Here is a 17,873-nt window from a genome sequence, read left to right as displayed (position 1 = left end):
CTGCGCCGCTCCGCCGCCAGGGGTCAGTCGTTGGCGATCGCTGCCCGGCTGAGCCTCTGGCGGCCGCCAGGGGGCGCGGCGGCCGCGGCGCGTGGGGCCGACACGCACCTGGGGGCGGGGGCTGCTGCGGGCCGGCGCGCACGCGCGTCGTGTCACGGGGCGGGCCGCGGCGAGCACGGCGCGGCGCTCCCGGGGCCTGGCGTGCTGTGCCCGCATCGCTCGGCGCCTCGTTCCCTGCAGCCGCTCGGCCCCGGCCCCGGCCCTATGTACCGCGCGCTGTATGCGTTCCGCTCGGCGGAACCCAACGCCATGGCGTTCGCGGCTGGCGAAACCTTCCTGGTGCTGGAGCGCAGCAGCGCGCACTGGTGGCTGGCGGCGCGGGCGCGCAGCGGCGAGACCGGGTACGTGCCGCCTGCCTACCTGCATCGCCTGCAGGTGAGTGTGGCCCTCCCTCCCTGTCCCCGGGCCCGGACTCCCGTAGACCCTGAGACTGAACCCCTTCAAACCGGCCCGCAGACCCTTGGTGCCTAGAGGCCAGGACTTCTAGAAGACAGGGAGTTTGAGAACCTGATCCCCCGGTGTCCCAAGACCTGTGCAGACGTACCGTACCCCAGGGGTAATCTAGTCCCCCCCAGAAGACCACACCCCTGACAGCCAATCACAAACCTACCGAAAACTCAACTCTGGGACACAGAGACTTTGACACGACAGGCTTCCTAGTATCCCAGTATCGAAGCTGGATAGGAGAGCTAGACCAAGGGACTCCAGTCATTACCCAAATACCTGAGTTCCCTCCCAAAACCCTTAATAGCCACCTTTCCTGAGTTCCTAGGATTACATAGTTTCGCCCATTTGAAGCCACCACATTGTCACTGTGCCACCTTATACACCACCTGTTTCCCCAACCATCCTCCACTTTCTCAACCTACACACACACGCGTATACATACATATACTTGGACCCCAGAGCCATAGAGACCCCCCGCCCAACCCCCTAGGTAATCTCCAATTCCTGAGATCTTATTATCTCACCGACCTCTTTCGTCTACTAAGCACTTCCAAGAACCATTCATTCCCTCGGCCTTCTTTGAGTCAAGGCCCCTGGCTTCTGCTGACACTCTCTGCTGCTGCTTCCCTCTTCTCCTCACTTCCCCCAGACCTCAGGCCCTGACTTCTCTGATCCCCTTCCTCTGAAATCTGGGGAGCTCCATCCTTCCTTGTCGCCAGCCTGGAATGGAACTTGTTTGCATTGTGAGGAAGTGAGCCCTCCCCCACCCCCTGGTCTGACGATGGCCCCATTTCCTTCCAAGTGGATGCTGCAGTCCCAGTTCCTGTGTCCCCAAGAGTAGCCATGCTGCAGGTGCTGGGGTGCAGTGCCTCCAGTTGGTCTCTTCTGACCACAGTGGGGAAGGAAGACCGAGAGCTGGCTGGCCTGTGTCACACACTCCTTGCCCTGTGCCAGCCCCTGGCCTCTAGGAAGCATCCTGTCCCCACCCAGTTTAGGACAGAAATAATAGGATAAATTTGGAGATGGTATCTGATCTTACCAAAGGGGATGGGCCCTGGGCCCTGCGGGCTTTCTTACAGACCCCCATCTTCATCCTATTTAGGGTGTTTGGGGTGAGAGACGCTAGGACATCTGGAAATGGAGTGTGGCCTACGTAACCTCCTCAGGCCTGAGTCTCATCCCTGGAGGAAGTCCTGCCTCTTCCCTAAGGCCTGTGCCCCAGCCGGGACCAGTGAGCTGCATGTTTGGGAAGGGCAGGAAGGCTCCTAACCGTCAGTCTCTATGGGTTCTTTCTGCAGACGCTTTTCCTCTCAGATCCCCTGACTTTGCACAATTCTGTGTAATTCTGATTATTCTTCCTGAGTGTTTGCTCTCTTCCTGTGACTCTCACTCCATCTCTGTAACTCGGTCCACCTGCTTTATCTCCCTCTGCCTCTAGGGCCTTCTTTCTCCACATCTGACGTTTTGTTCACTTATGTACTTATTTGGGTGCTTGTGTATGTTTGTGTGCTTGTGCACATGTTCACGTGTGTAAGTGTGGGTGCACACTTGCCACGGCACACATCTGGAGGTCAGAAGACAACTTCAGGTGTCTGTCCCACATTCATATTCATTTTCATATTCATATTCATTCATATTCTGTTGATTTTGGGGAAGGCAGATATATGTAGGGAGAATGGGCGCCAGGGCCTCCAGCCACCGCATACGAACTCCAGATGCACGTGCCACCTTGTGCATCTGGTTTTACGTGGGTCCTGGGGAATCGAACCTAGGCCCTTTGGCTTTGCCAGCAAGTGCCTTAACTGCTAAGGTGGCTCTCCAGCCTTCTTTTCTTTTCTTTTTAGATATTGTTTGTTTACTTGCAAGGAGAGAGAGAAGAGAAAGGGATGGAGAAAGAGAAGGAATGGGCATGCCAGAGTCTCCTGACAGTGCAAATGAACTCCAAACTCATGTACCACTTTACACATATGGGTCCTGAAGAATCAAACTATGCTGCTGGCTTTCGAAGCAAGAGCTTTTAGCCACTGAGCCTTCTTCCCAGCCAAAGGCAGGGTTCTTAATATTCACTGCTGCATTCACCAGGCTAGCTGGCTGAACTTCTGAAAGATTCTCTTCCCTTCTTGTTATGCGCATACTGGGATTAAAACTGCCACTCAAAGCCGGGCGTGGTGGCGCGCACCTTTGATCCCAGCACTTGGGAGGCAGAGATAGGAGGATCACCATGAGTTCAAAGCCACACTGAGACTACAGAGTGAATTCCAGGTCAGCCTGGACCCTACCTCACACGTGCGCGCACACACACACACACACAAAAGAATGCCTCTTGTGGGCTGGAGAGATGGCTTAGAGGTTAAGGTTTTCGCCTGCCAAGCCAGAGGACCCAGATTCAATTGCCTGAGACCTATGTAAGCCAGGTGCACAAGGTGGCACATGTGTCTGGAGTTTGTTTGCAGTGGCTGAGGCCCTGACATGCCCATTCTCTCCCTTTCACTCTCTCTCTCTTGCTCTCATTTTTTTTTTTTTCGAGGTAGAGTTTCACTCTAGCTCAGGCTGACTTGAAATTCACTATGTATTCTCAGGGTGGCCTCGAACTCACAGCGATACTCCTACCTCTGCCTCCTGAATGCTGAGATTAAAGGCGTGCACCACCATGCCCGGCCTCTCTCTCTCTCTCAAATAAATAAATAAAAGTTCCACTTGGGAGTCAGAGGGAGGAGGATTACCGTGAGTTCAAGGCCAGGTGGAATTACAGAGTGAGTTCCAGATCAGCCTGGGCTAGAGTAAAACTCTACCTCAAAAAAAAAAAAAAAAAAAAATATATATATATATATATATATATATATATATATATATATATATATATATGGGGGTTGGAGAAATGGCTCAGCCATTAAGGTGCTTGCTCGCAAAGCCTAAGGACCCAGCTTTTATTCCCTAGTAGCCATATAAATCAGATGCACAAGGTGGCGTATGTGTCTGGAGTTCATTTGCAGTAGCTGGAGGCCCTGACATGCCCATTCTCTTTCTCTCTACTTGCCTCTTTCTCTCACTCTCTCAAATGAATAAATAAAGAAAATTTAAAATAATAGGGGAGAGGCAGAGGTAGGAGGATCACCATGCATTCGAGGCTACTCTGAGATTACATAGTGAATGCCAGGTCAGGCTAGGCTAGAGCAAGACCCTACCTCCAAAAACCAAAAATAAAAAAAGCCGGGGGGAGGGCCAGGCATGGTGACACACACCTTTAATCTTAGCATTCAGCAGAAGTATGAGGATCATCATGAGTTCAAGGCCACCCTGAGACTACATGGTGAATTCCTGGGCTATAGCGAGACTCTTACCTCAAAACAAATGAAAAAATAAATAAATAAATAAAGGCTAGAGAGATGCTCAGCAGTTAAAGAAGCTTGCTTGATTGCTTGCATGGTCTAAAGGCCCAGGTTTGATTCCCCAGTACCCATGTAAAGCGAGATGCACAAAGTGGCACATGTATCTGGAGTTTGCTTGTGGTGGCTAGAAGCCCTGGTGTGCCCTTCTCTTTTCTTTCTGTCTTTCCTTTAAAATAAATAAATAAATAAATACACTATAATTTCCAGGTATAGTGGCACACACCTTAAATCCTAGCACTTGGGAGGCAGAAAGAGGAGGATCATTGTGAGTTCAAGGCTCACCTGGGACTACAGACTGAGTTCTAGGTCACTATGGGCTGGAGAGATGGCTCAGCAGTTGAGGTGCTTGCCTGTGAAGCCAAAGTACCCAGGTTTGATTTCCCCATGACCCACATAAGCCAGATGCATATGGTGATGCATGTATCTGGAATTTGTTTGCAGTGGCTAGGGGCCCTGGCATACCCACTTTTTTTTCTTCTCTCTCTCTCTCTTAAACGAATAGATAAAAATAAAATAATAATTTAAAAAATCACGCTATAACTGCAGCCTCCATTTTATGTTTACATGGGGATCCAGACTCAGTACTCATGCTTACATGTTTACAGCTGCCTTATTCACGGAGCCATGTCCCCACTCTTTCTCTCCACACTTGTAACTTCTACCTATACTATATGTTTCTCTCTCTGTCCTCTTGTCTCCCCATGCCCTGGAAAGCCCTGGAAGGCTTTACCTACCTCTGCACCCATTTGTTCCCATCAGGAAAACTTCTTAAACCCATTCTAAGGCTGGAGGGATGGCTTAACGGTTGAGGCGTTTTGCCTGTAAAGCCAAATGACCCAGGTTCAATTCCCCAGGACCCATATTAGCTAGATGCACAAGGGGGCGCATGCATCTGGTGCATCCTTTGCAGTGGCTGGAGGCCCTGGCATGCTCGTTCTCTCTCCCTCTTTCCCTGTCAAATAAATAGATAAATAAAAATAAATAAAAATATAAACCCATTCTGGAGTTGGGCATGTTGACACACATCTGCGGTCCCAGCCCTTGGGAGTGAGACGGGAAGATTGTCACAGTTCCAGGCCAGCCTGAGCTACGTATGAATTCTTGGCCAGCTAAGATTCTGCCCTAAAAATTCAACCAGGGTTTAATCCCAGCACTCGGGAGGCAGAGGTAGGAGGATTGGCATAAATTCAAGGCCACCCTGAGCCTGCAAAGTGTTTTCCAGGTCAGCCTGAGCTAGAGTGAGACCCTACCTTGAAAAAAAAAATTTTTTTTTTTAATCAGGGGGCTGGAGAGATGTCTCAGCAGTGAAGGTGCTTGCCTGCAAAGTTTAACAGCGCTGGTTCAATACCCACATAAAGCCAGATGCACAAAGTGGCATATTCATCTGGAGTTTGTTTGCAGTGGTTGGAGGCCCTGGTGTGCCCGTTCTCTCTCTCTTTCTGTCTCTCTCCTTGCAAATAAATAAACTAAAAATAAAAAATAAAAAATTCAAAGCCAGGTATGATGGCACATGCCTTTAATCCCAGCACTTGGGTGGCAGAAGTAGGTGGATTGCTATGAGTTTGAGGCCACCCTGAGAATACATAGTGAATTCCAGGTCAGCCTGGGCTAGAGTAAAACCCTACCTTGAAAAAGCAAAACAAAGCAACCAAATAAACGAACAGACACTCTGGAGTGGGGTCACCTCTGATGTGGAACTCCTGGGTAGCTGGTGGATCATGTATAGAAATCAGTCCCACAGCTGTTATCCATACCTCACCCAAATACCGGGCAGTGGAGAAGAGCCGACCTCTGGGTTACTGTGCTTGACAACCCTGACCAAGAACGAGGAGCAGGACGTAGGTCTGTCTCTCAACTCTGTGTTTTTTTTTTAATTTTTTTGTTCATTTTTATTTATTTATTTGAGAGTGACAGAGAGAGAAAAAGGCAGATAGGGAGAGAGAGAGAGAGAGACAGAGAATGGGCACACCAGGGCTTCCAGCCACTGCAAACGAACTCCAGACACGTGCGCCCCCTTGTGCATCTGGCTAACGTGGGTCCTGGAGAATCGACCCTCGAACCAGGGTCCTTAGGCTTCACAGGCAAGCGCTTAACCGCTAAGCCATCTCTCCAGCCCAACTCTGTGTTTTTCAAAAATATTTATTATTTACTTTCTGTTCATTTTTACTTTTTAATATTTAATATTTATTTATTTATGTATGTATGTATTTGAGAAGGAGGGAGGGAGGGAGAGAGAATGGGCATGCCAGGGCTTCCAGCCACTGCAAACAAACACCAGCTGCTTGCGCCCCCTTGTGCATCTGACTAACGTGATTCCTGGGAAATCGAACCTGGGTCCTTTGGCTTTACAGGCAAACGCCTTAACCACTAAGCCATCCCTACAGCCCTTTGTTTTGCTTTTTCAAAGCAGGGTCTCACTGTAGCCTAGGCTGACTTGGAACTCACTCTGTAACCCAGGCTAGCTTTGAACTCGGGACGATCCTTCTACCTCAGCCTTCCTAGTGAGGATTAAAGATGTGCTTGCATTTCTTCTTCTTCTTTCTTCTTCTTCTTTCTTCTTCTTCCTCTTCTTCTTCTTCTTCTTCCTCCTCTTCCTCCTCCTCCTCTTCTTCTTCTTCTTTTTTTTTTTTCCCCACAAGGTGGTCTTGCTCTAGCACAGGCTGACCTAGAATTCACTATGTAGTCTCAGGCTGGCCTCAAACTCAAGACGATCCTCCTCCCTCAGCCCCCTGAATGAGGATTAAAGGTGCACTTAAGTCTCTTTTTTTAAACAATATTTTTTCTTTGTATTTATTTATCTGAAAGAGAGAGGAAGAGGCAGAGAGAGAGGGACAATAAATTGATGTGCCAGGGTCTCTAGCTACTGCAAACAAACTCTAGGCACATGTACCACCTTGTGCATCTGGTTTACCTGGGTCTTGGGAAATTGAACCAGGGTCTTTTGGCTTTGTAGGCAAATGTCTTAACTGCTAAGCCATCTCTCCAGCCCTTAAGGCTCTTGTTTCACCATAAACACAAAGGTGCTTCCCTAGTCAGGCCTGAAAAGTTAGCGGGCCACCTTGAAACGGTGAAGGTACAGAGGGAACAGAGATAGGAAGGGGGCTCTTTGTGGCCCACTGACCCCCAGGGCTGACAGAGGGCTCTATGGCGACAAGGCTGACCTGCTATGTGATCTTGGTTTTGTGAAAGATCAGCAACATGCAGAGTGACTGATGAAGGATTCCATACACTGGAGTCTTCCTACCTGGCATCTCAGCCATGTCTCTGAGCCAAGCCCAGGGCTCATCCTGGCCCCCAGCACGGATCCCTGTGTAACATCGTGGGGTGCACTCGGTGTCCTTGCTGAATAATGGGGTTTGAGAATCTCATCCCAGGGCTAGGGAGATGGTTCAATGGATAAGAGCTGTAGCCGCACACACTTGAGGACCTGAGGCTGCCTGAGTTTGGTTTCCCAGTAAACAGTTGGGTGTGGCCACACATGCCTATATCCTTAGTCCTGGGAGGAGCGGAGACAGTTGCCGGGGCTTGCTGGTCCGACTGACCGAAAGAAAACAGCAGCTCCAGGTTCAGTGAGAGACTGTCTCTCAAGGAAACAGTGAATGAGCGATAGAGGAAAGCACTGCCATTCTCTGGCCTGCGTAGCTTCTGTTCAAGGCACACACATGTGCACACACGTACGCATACACCACACGCACACACCACACGCACGCACACAGCCTCAGTTTAGAATCCGGCTTGAGTCTCTGCTCATGTCTAGCGTTGTAGCCTTCAGCTGTAGTAGTCCTCTGCCTCCTCACTTGTCCCCACGCCTAACTGTCCACTTCCCCCTAGGGCCTGGAGCAGGATGTCCTCCAAGCCATCGACCGGGCCATCGAGGCTGTACACAACACAGCCATGCGAGATGGTGGCAAGTATAGCCTGGAACAGCGTGGAGTGCTCCAGTGAGTGTCGGGAAGGGGAACCTCCCTGTGAACGTGGTGGAGTGGGGTCCTTCAGTGGAGGGGGTGGGTTCATGCTAGGGTTAAAAATGGGGCCCCACAGGGTGGGGTCTAGCGTAGGTAAAATAGAAGTATGGAGGCCGGGTTGGAGAGATGGCTGAGTGGTTAAGCACTTGCCTGTGAAGCGTAAGGACCCCGGTTTGAGGCTCGATTCCCCAGGACCCACATTAGCCAGATGCACAACAGGGGTGCAGGCTCTGGAGTTCATTTGCAGTGTGGCTGGGAGCGGTGGCGCGCCCATTCCCCCCCCCCTCTCTCAAATAAGTAAAAATAAACAAGAAAAAAAAAAAGTATGGAGGCCTGCCCTGTGAGATGTCCCAGCGTCCCACAGGGACCAAGTGATGACTTTGTAGGTGGGGAGGGGACAACTCCGTGGTCTCTCTCGTCTCTGTCAGGAAACTGATCCATCACCGGAAAGAGACCCTGTCTCGCAGAGGCCCCTCAGCCTCCAGCGCTCCAGTTATGACCCCGTCCACCAGTGACCACCATCTGGATGCTGCCGCCGCCAGGCAGCCCAATGGGGTGTGTCGAACTGGGTTTGAACGTCAGCACAGCCTGCCCAGTTCTGAGCACCTTGGGGCAGAGGGCAGCTTCTACCAGGTAGGTAATGAGGGCATCTTATGAAAGGAAATGGATGGGACTCAAGGCTTCATCCAGAGGCTGTAGGGGCCCACCCAAGTCAGAGATGCAGATCCCGTTTCTGTCTTAGATCCCACCCCAGCCTCGCCGAGCAGCGCCGGCCACCCCACCCCCGCCCGTGAAGCGCCGAGACCGCGAGGCTCTGATGGTCTCAGGGAGTGGTGAGAGGGCAGAGCTGGGGGCACCAGGGAGGGGGCTACTTGTGCCTGGAACGGTTTGTTGTTGGTCTATTTGTGTTAGATAGAAGGGGCTCTGGGCTTCGGAGAATATTAGGGTCCTGGTGTTGGGGCAGGTGGGTGCTCCAGACTTGGTGGGGAGACAGGGCCTGCCTAGCAGAGGAAGAGGGTCCAGTGTTAGGGGGCAGGAGCTCTAGACCAGGAGGGGTGGAGGCCCCCATGAGGTGCAGGCCCCAGGGCCCCTGCACAGCTTCTGCCCCTGTTCACAGGCGTCCGCACCACAGCGCCCTCTGGGGGCAGTTCCATATCCAGCGGCTCGTCCGTCAGCAGCACCTCCGTGGACACGCTCTATACTGGCTCCAGCCCCTCCGAGCTGGGCCCCAGCTGCTCCCCCACGCCCCCACCTGTGCCTCGCCGAAGTGCCCACACCACTGTGTCCCACGCCCAGCCCTCTCCCTCCAAGGCACCATCCCCCGAGCCTCCTGCCGAGGAGGTGGCAGCTGGTACCACCTCGGCCCCCGATGAGCTGGAAGCTCTGGATGCCCTCAGCCTGGAGACCACTGAGGAGAAGGCAGTGGCCGAGACGGTTGTGCCAAGGACCATTGGGGCAGAGCTGATGGAGCTCGTGCGGAGAAACACCGGCCTGAGCCATGAATTATGCCGTGTGGCCATCGGCGTGGTGGTGGGTCACATCCAGGCCTCTGTGCCAGCCAGCTCACCTGTCATGGAGCAAGTCCTCCTCTCGTTGGTAGAGGGCAAGGTGAGGGTGGGCAGCATGGCCAAGAGCCTCCCCACCCTCAGGCCGTCCTGCTAGCCCCTCTCCACTCCCCTCACACAGTTGTCCAGGCGGTATACGACAGGTACTTGTTGAGCTCTGGCTCTGAGCTTTCGTTCTGCCGGGCGTTGAGGTCATTTGAGCTAACACATGAGGGAGAAAGGGGGGGAAGAGCATTCTAGACTGAGGCTCAGCCTGGACAGGGGTCAAGAGGCAGGATGGAGGGTGGTTCTCAGGAAGGAGGAACTGGAAGGTGGCAGGCATGGCTGGGACACAGGAAGTGAGGGAGCAGGTGGTGTGGGAGGTGAGACCTGGAACACAGGAGGTGAGGGAGCAGATGGTGGGGGAGGTGAGACCCAGGACACAGGAGGTGAGGGAGCAGGTGGCGGGGGAGGTGAGACCCGGGACACAGGAGGTGAGGGAGCAGGTGGCGGGGGAGGTGAGACCCGGGACACAGGAGGCGAGGGAGCAGGTGGCGGGGGAGGTGAGACCCGGGACACAGGAGGCGAGGGAGCAGGTGGCGGGGGAGGTGAGACCCGGGACACAGGAGGCGAGGGAGCAGGTGGCGTGGGAGGTGAGACCCGGGACACAGGAGGCGAGGGAGCAGGTGGCGTGGGAGGTGAGACCCGGGACACAGGAGGCGAGGGAGCAGGTGGCGTGGGAGGTGAGACCCGGGACCTAGGCGGTGAGGAAGGTAAGACCTAGCACAGATGATAAATGAGACTAGGACGGGGTGGGGATATGGGAGACCCTCATGCCGCCTGGAGGGGATTGCCACTGTCTTGTTAGGGAATCCTGCCAGAGTGCAGAGAAGTCATGGATACGGAAATGGGTGAGGGCATGCCTTGCCAACCTTGGCATTGGAGAGCACCGAGGGTTTGGAGCTGTGATGGAGGCTTAAGTGCTGACTCACATGAGAGGGGGGAGGTGTGGGCATTGCAGGTTGTCTCTGTTGTCTTGCCGAGTTTGAGAAGCTGGTTAGGAGCAGGAATGGGGCCAGTGAGTCCAGACTACCTATGGGGGTTATCTGAGCGAAGATCCTTCTTTAGGGATCTTCATGTGGTTCTGGTCAGACTGGGCGGAGGGCAGTGTGGGAAGTATGTCAGGCAGTGACAGGTCTGGTGCCACTTTGTGTGGAACGGGAGTGAGGGGGCTCAGTCACACTGAGGCAGAAACAGACCATATCCTCATGGCAGGGTGCTTATATCCAGGTCTAGGGGAGAGTCAGGTTGTTGGAACCCCCCACAGCCACGTCTCATTGCAGCAGGCCAAAACTAGAGTGAAGCTCCTGCCCCTTGTGGGCCATGCGGGACCTGAGCTCAGGGAATGTAGGCCCAGGCCTTGGGGGCTTCCTGGAGCTGCAGCTGAGCAGGGAGTGCTGAGTCTTGCCTCTGCCCTCTGCCTCCAGGACATGAGCACGGCCCTGCCCTCGGGCCAGGTCTGCCACGACCAGCAGAGGCTCGAGGTGATTTTTGCGGACCTGGCCCGGAGAAAGGATGATGCCCAGCAGCGCAGCTGGGCCCTGTATGAGGACGAGGGTGTCATCCGCTGCTACCTGGAGGAACTGCTGCATATTCTGGTATGGAGTGAGAGTCCACATGGGTCTCGGGATTGGAGCAGTGATTTACTTCCCACCTTGTAGTACCCTCCTTTTTTTTTTTTTTTTTGTTTTTCCCTTGGTTTTTCGAAGTAGGGTCTCACTCTAGCCCAGGCTGACCTGGAATTCACTATGTAGTCTCAGGCTGGCCTTGAACTCATAGTGATCCTCCTACCTCTACCTCCCAAGTCCTCTTTAGTCCTTAGGAGTCTCTTCTCTTTTTTTTTTTTTTTTTTTTTGGTTATTTGAGGTAGGGTCTCACTGTAGCTCAGGCTGACCTGGAATTCACTATGGAGTCTCAGGGTGGCCTCGAACTCATGGTGATCCTCCCACCTCTGCCTCTGCTTCCTGAGCGCTGGGATTAAAGGCATGCGCCACCACGCCCAGCTAGGAGTCTCTTCTTGCTATATGTGGTCAGCTTGTGGTCATGGGGCCGTCCAGCTCGGCTCATACTGGGTGACCCTCACACCTCCCTCCCCACCACAGACAGATGCGGACCCTGAAGTTTGCAAGAAAATGTGCAAGAGGAACGAGTTTGAGTCTGTCCTGGCCTTGGTGGCCTATTACCAGATGGTAGGTGCAAAACAGGGGGCTGGGGCTGCAGAAGAATGGGGTTGGGAGCGGCAGCTCGGGAACTGAGCACTTGCACGCCCCTGCCAGGAGCACCGGGCCTCGCTGAGACTGCTGCTGCTCAAGTGCTTTGGTGCCATGTGCAGCCTCGACGCGGCCATCATCTCCACGCTCGTGTCCTCCGTGCTTCCCGTGGAGTTGGCACGAGACATGCAGACTGACACGCAGGGTAAGGGGAGGGTGGGGTGGGACTTCCCCTGTCTCCTGGGGAGGGTTCCCACCGTCCTCCGGGGCATTCCTGGTATTTTGCAAGGCGCTGACTTCCCGCCTTGCCTCCCCAGACCACCAGAAACTGTGTTACTCTGCCCTCATCCTTGCCATGGTCTTCTCTATGGGAGAAGCGGTGCCCTACGCACACTACGGTAAGACAGCAGATCTCTGGGGCTGGAGAGGTGGCTTAGTGGTTAAGCACTTGTCTGTGAAGCCTAAGGACCCCGGTTCGAGGCCCCAGTTTCCCAGGACCCATGTTAGCCAGATGCACAAGGGGGCACACGCGTCTAGAGTTCGTTTGTAGTGGCTAGAAGCCCTGGCGCACCCATTCTCTCTCTGCCTCTTTCCTCTCTCTGTCTGTCTCTCTCAAATAAGTAAATAAAAATTTTAAAAAATTAAAAGAAAAAAAAAAAAGAAAGTAGATCTCTGATCAGCTGACTGCCAGTTCCTGAGGTAGGACCCAGGGCCCAAAGGCCTGGAGGCCGGCTACCCTCAGCCCCAGTGCCCTCAGAAAGCCAAGGAGGCCGAATTACATGTGGGGAGGAAACGGCAGGCATGCTGACTTGTCTGGGCCTCTTTTCCAGAGCACCTGGGCACACCCTTTGCCCAGTTCTTGCTGAGCGTCGTTGAGGATGGGCTTCCCTTGGACACCACGGAACAGCTGCCTGATCTCTGCATGAACCTGCTTCTGGCTCTCAACCTGCACCTGCCAGGTGGAGTGGGCCACAGTTGGGAGGTGCCGTCCAAAAGGGGAACTTTTCAGGCTCCACTTACATTACTGGTTTGTTTGTTTGTTTTGTTATTTTCCTACACGCATGCCTTCCCTCAGCGCCAGACCAGAATGTCATCATGGCCGCCCTGAGCAAACACACCAACGTCAAGATCTTCTCTGAGAAGCTGTTGTTGCTTCTGAACAGAGGGGGTGAGGCTCAGCAATCTGCACGGGTGTGGGTACCCTCTCCCCCACTGGGTCTCCATAGCCCCCGTGCCCCTGCTTTGACTCCTCTAACCCCCCCCTGGGGCGACCCCGGGACCCCAGCAAAGGACTACGTTGATCCCCGTGGATCCCTGCCTTTTAGATGACCCGGTACGCATCTTCAGGCACGAGCCTCAGCCGCCACACGCTGTCCTCAAGTTCCTGCAGGACGTGTTCAGCAGCGCTGCCACAGCCACCATCTTCTACCACACCGACATGATGGCGCTTATTGACATCACGGTGCGGCACATCGCGGACCTGTCGCCTGGAGACAAGGTGCCTGCAGATCGCTGCATGTACTCTGGAGTGCAGACCGAGCCAAAGGGGGGAAGCATGTCAGTGAGTCTGAGCTGAGGGGATGGGGCTGCCATTGGAGTCGGGTAAGTGTGGACGACTGCTTAAGAAACCAGGAAAGGCATGCCAGGGCATGAAGGAGCCAGCTCTGTGGCTGTCTGGAGCGGAGTGTCGAGAAAGATGGAGTGGAGGTAAAGAAAGAAGAAACACAGGGCACTGGAGGCCGGAAGTACAGGTTGGGATCGCTTTTCAAAAGTAAACGGGAAAAGCCAGGCATGGTGGCGCACGCCTTTAATCTCAGTGCGTGGGAAACAGAGGTAGGAGGATTGCTGTGAGTTTGAGGCCAGCCTGAGACTATATAGTGAATTCTGCGAGACCCTACCTCGAAAAACAAAAAAAGCAAACTGAAGGCTAGGCGTGGTGGTGCGTGTCTTTAATCCCAGTACTCTGGAGGCAGAGATAGAAGGATCGCTATGAGTTCGAGGCCAACCTGAGCCTACATAGTAAATTCCAGGTCAGCCTGAGCCAGAGTGAGACCCTGTCTCAAAAGAGGAGGGAAAAAAAAAAAAAAAAAAAGCAAGCAAAAACAACGGGGTATAGTGGCACATGTCTTTAATCCCAGCACTTGGGAGGCAGAGGTAGGAGGATTGCCGTGAGTTCAAGGCCAGCCTGGAACTACATAGTGAATTCCAGGTCAGCCTGAGCTAGAGTGAGGCCCTACCTCAAAAAACAACCACCACCACCAAAAAAGTCAATGGGGCCAGACATAGTTGTGCACGCCATTCAGGAGGCTGCATTAGGGGTACTTCCATGAGTTCAGTGCCAGCCTAGGGCTTCTGAGTGAGTTCTCGATTAGCCTGGAGTGGAGTGAGACCTTGCCTCAAAATCCCCTCCTCCCTGCAGAAAGAAGTAAATGGAACTCAGCTGCTTTACTGTGCGAGAGCAGAGTGAGAGCCAGGAAGCCAGTGGCGTGGCATGGCGTGGTGGTGGGAATGGGAGGGAGAGACGACGGCAGTGTTGCAAGAGTGTATTGGAAGTGGATCTGGCACAGCATGCTGCTGGGGGTGTGTTGAGCAACTAGATGGATGGAATGCTACGATTAATTGGTCGGGTGGGGTGGGGTGGGGTAGGGTGGCGGGTTGTATTTTGAACGGGTCAGCATTGAGGAGCTATCTGTAAGATATTCATGCATGAGAACATCGGGGAGGCCGTGGGGAGTGTGTTGGGGCTAGAGAGACAAGTTGGAGTTGTCTTTGCAGAGAAGGCCTGCGGCAGCCTGGTCACCTGGAAAATTAGATGGGCTGGGTTGGCAGGGCACTTCAGCTGGGGCACATCAGGGTCAAGTCAGGGCAAAACCAAGCCAGCAAAAGCCCCCGGGTTATGTGTTTGGAGGAGGGAGGTCAGCCTTCTCCATGTTCTCAGAAGCCTGAGATGGGGCCTGGGTAGTAGCTGTTGGATTTGCCACACAGAAGCCAGTGGTGAGGATGACCAACTGAATAGAGGGAGGTGCGTCTGAATGGAAAGTCTGAGAGCATTTGAAGTGGCGGAGGAGGGCTGGGAAGCAGTAAGTGAAGATCACATCAGTGTTCTGTGCAAGGAAGGGGAAAAGAGGGCAGGCAGGTACCAGAAGGAGGTAATGTGGAGTCAGGGAGAGCATTTTAAAGGTGGAAGGTGCTGGTGCATGTCCTGAACCAGAGGAAATGATCTGGTAAGCTTAGAGAAATGAGCAACATGTGGAGGAGAGTGGACCAAGGCAACCAGATGAAGAAGAGGGAGATGGTGGTCAGGCCCTTGTGGGCAGAAGACAGAATTTCAGTTTTTAATTTCTTATTTTAATTCATGTGTGAGAGAGAGAAAGAGAGAGAAAATAGGCAGGCAGAGAGAAAAATGGGTATGCCAGGGCCTCTAGCCACTGCAAGTGAACTCCAAATGCATGTGCTCACCACCTTGTGCTTCTGGCTTACATGGGTACTGGGGAATCGAACCTATGTCCTTTGGTCTTGCGGGCAAGTACCTTAACCACTAAGCCATCTCTCCAGCCCCAGCATTTCATTTTGATGGGAACATGTTAGTCCTGGGTTTTGAGAGTGGAAGACAGGATTCTGAAAGACTGCTCCTGCTTTTCCCATAATGCCAGTCAGCCAAGCCATTAAGGTTTGCAAGGCAGAGAAGCTGGGTAGTAGCACTCTTAAGAACAGGCAGAGCAGAGGAGAGCCATGGGAGGCCTCATAAGTACCAAGTACCCATTTGAGATTTACGGTACTGAGTGAAGTGCAGCTGTGTGCCTGACACCGTCCTTCTTTCTGCTTCAGCTCTGGCATTGCATGTGCAGGCACCTGGGTCTGACTCCCAGGCTTGAAAGTTAGAAGGATGGTGTTCTTTGAGGAAGTTTTGGTATCCATTCAAGAGAAATGAAGGGTACAGTGGGGGCCTGCGGGGTTGGCAAATAAAAAACATGTTGGGGCTGGTCATGGTGGTGCACGCCTTTAATCCCAGCACTCAGGAGGCAGAGGTAGGAGGATCGCTGTGAGTTTGAGGCCACCCTGAGACTACAAAGGGAATTCCAGGTCAGCCTGAGCTAGAGTGAGACCCTACGTCAAAAAACAAAAGAAACAAAAAACATGTTAGGGGCTGGAGAAGTGGCTTAGCGGTTAAGGCACTTAACCTGTGAAGCCTAAGGACCCATGTTCACTGTCCAGGTCCCACATAAGCCAGACACACAAGGTGACGCAAGCGTGCAAGGTCACACATGCACACAAGCTGGCGCACATGTCTGAAGTTCGATTCCAGTGGCTGGAAGCCCTGGCATGCCAATTCTCTTTCTCTCACTCTCATAAAAAAATGAAAAAGAAAGGAAGGAAGGGAAAAAAAAAAAAAAAGCATGTTAGGGACAGGTGATGGATTGAGAGTCTCAGGACAAGGAATGTTGGGGTCAGCTCATGGGGGCTTTTGGAACTGCTTAAGCCAGAGGTACAGGGGGTATGGGTTGGGGGAATGTTGGAGATGGGTTAAGGGCTGATGTGAGAGGCAAAATAGCTAGGCTTTGGAAATGGATTTGATACAGGGTGTGTGGAAGAGAGGAATCAGAGTCTCCCTGTGTTTCAGGCCTGCGCTTTTGGATCAACAGCAGTGTTCTTTCCCAAAATAACATGAAAACGCTTTCAGCTTGGCAAGGATGGAAAGATCATGAGTTTGATGGTAGATATATAGATTTGAAGTCTCAGATATGCAGGAGATGACAAGCAGGCAATTGGATATTCTTGTCTGGAGCTCACAGGACAGATCTAGGTGAGATCTGTGAGTGGGTCGCTGTTTCAAGCTATGGATGTGATTGATCTTCCAGGACAAGACAGAGTGAAGGAGTGGGGAGTTTCTGACAGACAGGGATGGTACTTAGGGCTCCCAGCCTCCGACCTCTGCCTCCTGAGTGCTGGGATTAAAGGTGTGCGCCACCACACACGCAGCCGGCCCAATCCTAAAGGATTGACACGACAGGTCACATTCTGGGACTCTGTGTTGCTGGGGTGATGCATTCATTCACTTATTGAACAGCTGTGGAAGGCCATTGTGGATGCCGCCCTGATGATCCAAGTGAGCTGGTCCATAACCCTGGGTTCCATGGGCTGGTAGTGGCCAGCCCCTGTCCAGGCGCAGGCATGCCTCCCTGAGGTCCCTGAGCCCATCTGATCTTCCCACAGCTGCGCATGGAGTACCTGTCTCTGATGCATGCCGTGATCCGCTCCACACCCTACCTGCAGCACCGCCACCGCCTGCCTGACCTGCAGGCCACGCTGCGGCGCATCCTGACTGAGGAAGACGCCTCACCCCAGTGCCAGATGGACCGCATGATTGTCCAAGAGATGTGCAAAGAGTTCCCGGAGCTGGGGGAGGTCCCCAGCTAGCGCCTTCCCCTTCTCCTTTCCCTGCAGCCCCGGTCAATGTGCAGGGAGGGACTCAAGGTGGAGGGGGGGGAGCGGGCTTTGCCCTAAGAATGTTTTGCACTGACATTATGAGGGGATAAGCGAGTAGAAGGGACCTGAGTAAGCCCCTCCTCCCCCCCCCCAGCCCCACAACTTGAAGTAGAGTCAACGCAAGGGGCCAAGTGTAGGATTGGGGACCACAGTTTGTGAGTTACATTGGGGCAGAGGACGAGTACGAGCTGAAGTCTTCTGTTGGCTGGTAGGCTGCTTCTTCAGCATGCCACCCTCCCCACCCCACACACCCACATGCGCACCCTGCTGCTGCCTCAGCCTGGGCCAAATCTCCTCTCCCCCTCCCCCTCCCCGTGCCTGGTCTGAGGGCTCAGTCTCAGCAAGCCATGTCCTTGGAGTGGGGGGAGGCTCCTCCCACCACCTCTGTTCTCTCTGCCTTAGCTTTGCAGTGAGTGTTGCTCAAGTGCAACCCCCAACACCTATAGGGATTAACTCCCCCCACCCCCCGCCCAACCTGCTTTCAACCAACCCCAGAGGCCTTGACCAGGCTGCTGCCTTGTAAAGCGGGATCTTGGAGACAGGCCATCCATTCTGGAGCAACAGGATGATGGTGCTGAGAAAGCCAAGGACAGAATCTTATTTTCTCTGAAGAAAAAAAAAAAAAATGTAGACTGAAAAGCCATGTGTATTTTCCTATGTGCTGCAGCTCACCTTTGGAAATAAATTATAAACATCTGGAGTTGGGCTGGC

The 17,873-nt window shown here is 53.2% G+C and overlaps 1 protein-coding gene across 1 annotated transcript; it reads left to right on the top strand.

Annotated features, from left to right (window-relative positions):
* The first annotated feature begins 236 nt into the window (after positions 1 to 236).
* Nckipsd (NCK interacting protein with SH3 domain) lies at positions 237 to 17,862 on the top strand. The gene is made up of 13 exons (XM_004664207.2): positions 237 to 435; positions 7,728 to 7,837; positions 8,290 to 8,494; positions 8,604 to 8,694; positions 8,979 to 9,469; positions 10,893 to 11,063; positions 11,568 to 11,654; positions 11,742 to 11,880; positions 11,993 to 12,073; positions 12,506 to 12,634; positions 12,751 to 12,843; positions 13,001 to 13,173; positions 16,890 to 17,862. The coding sequence occupies exons 1-13, from the start codon at positions 265 to 267 to the stop codon at positions 17,091 to 17,093; spliced, it is 2,145 nt and encodes a 714-aa protein (XP_004664264.2). The 5' UTR covers positions 237 to 264; the 3' UTR covers positions 17,094 to 17,862.
* Positions 17,863 to 17,873: the final 11 nt, after the last annotated feature.

This window comes from Jaculus jaculus, chromosome 17 (genome assembly GCF_020740685.1).
Source record: "Jaculus jaculus isolate mJacJac1 chromosome 17, mJacJac1.mat.Y.cur, whole genome shotgun sequence".
NCBI lineage: Eukaryota > Metazoa > Chordata > Mammalia > Rodentia > Dipodidae > Jaculus > Jaculus jaculus.
Note: the sequence above shows the minus strand (reverse complement) of the source record. Positions and strands in the feature narration are given on the sequence as shown.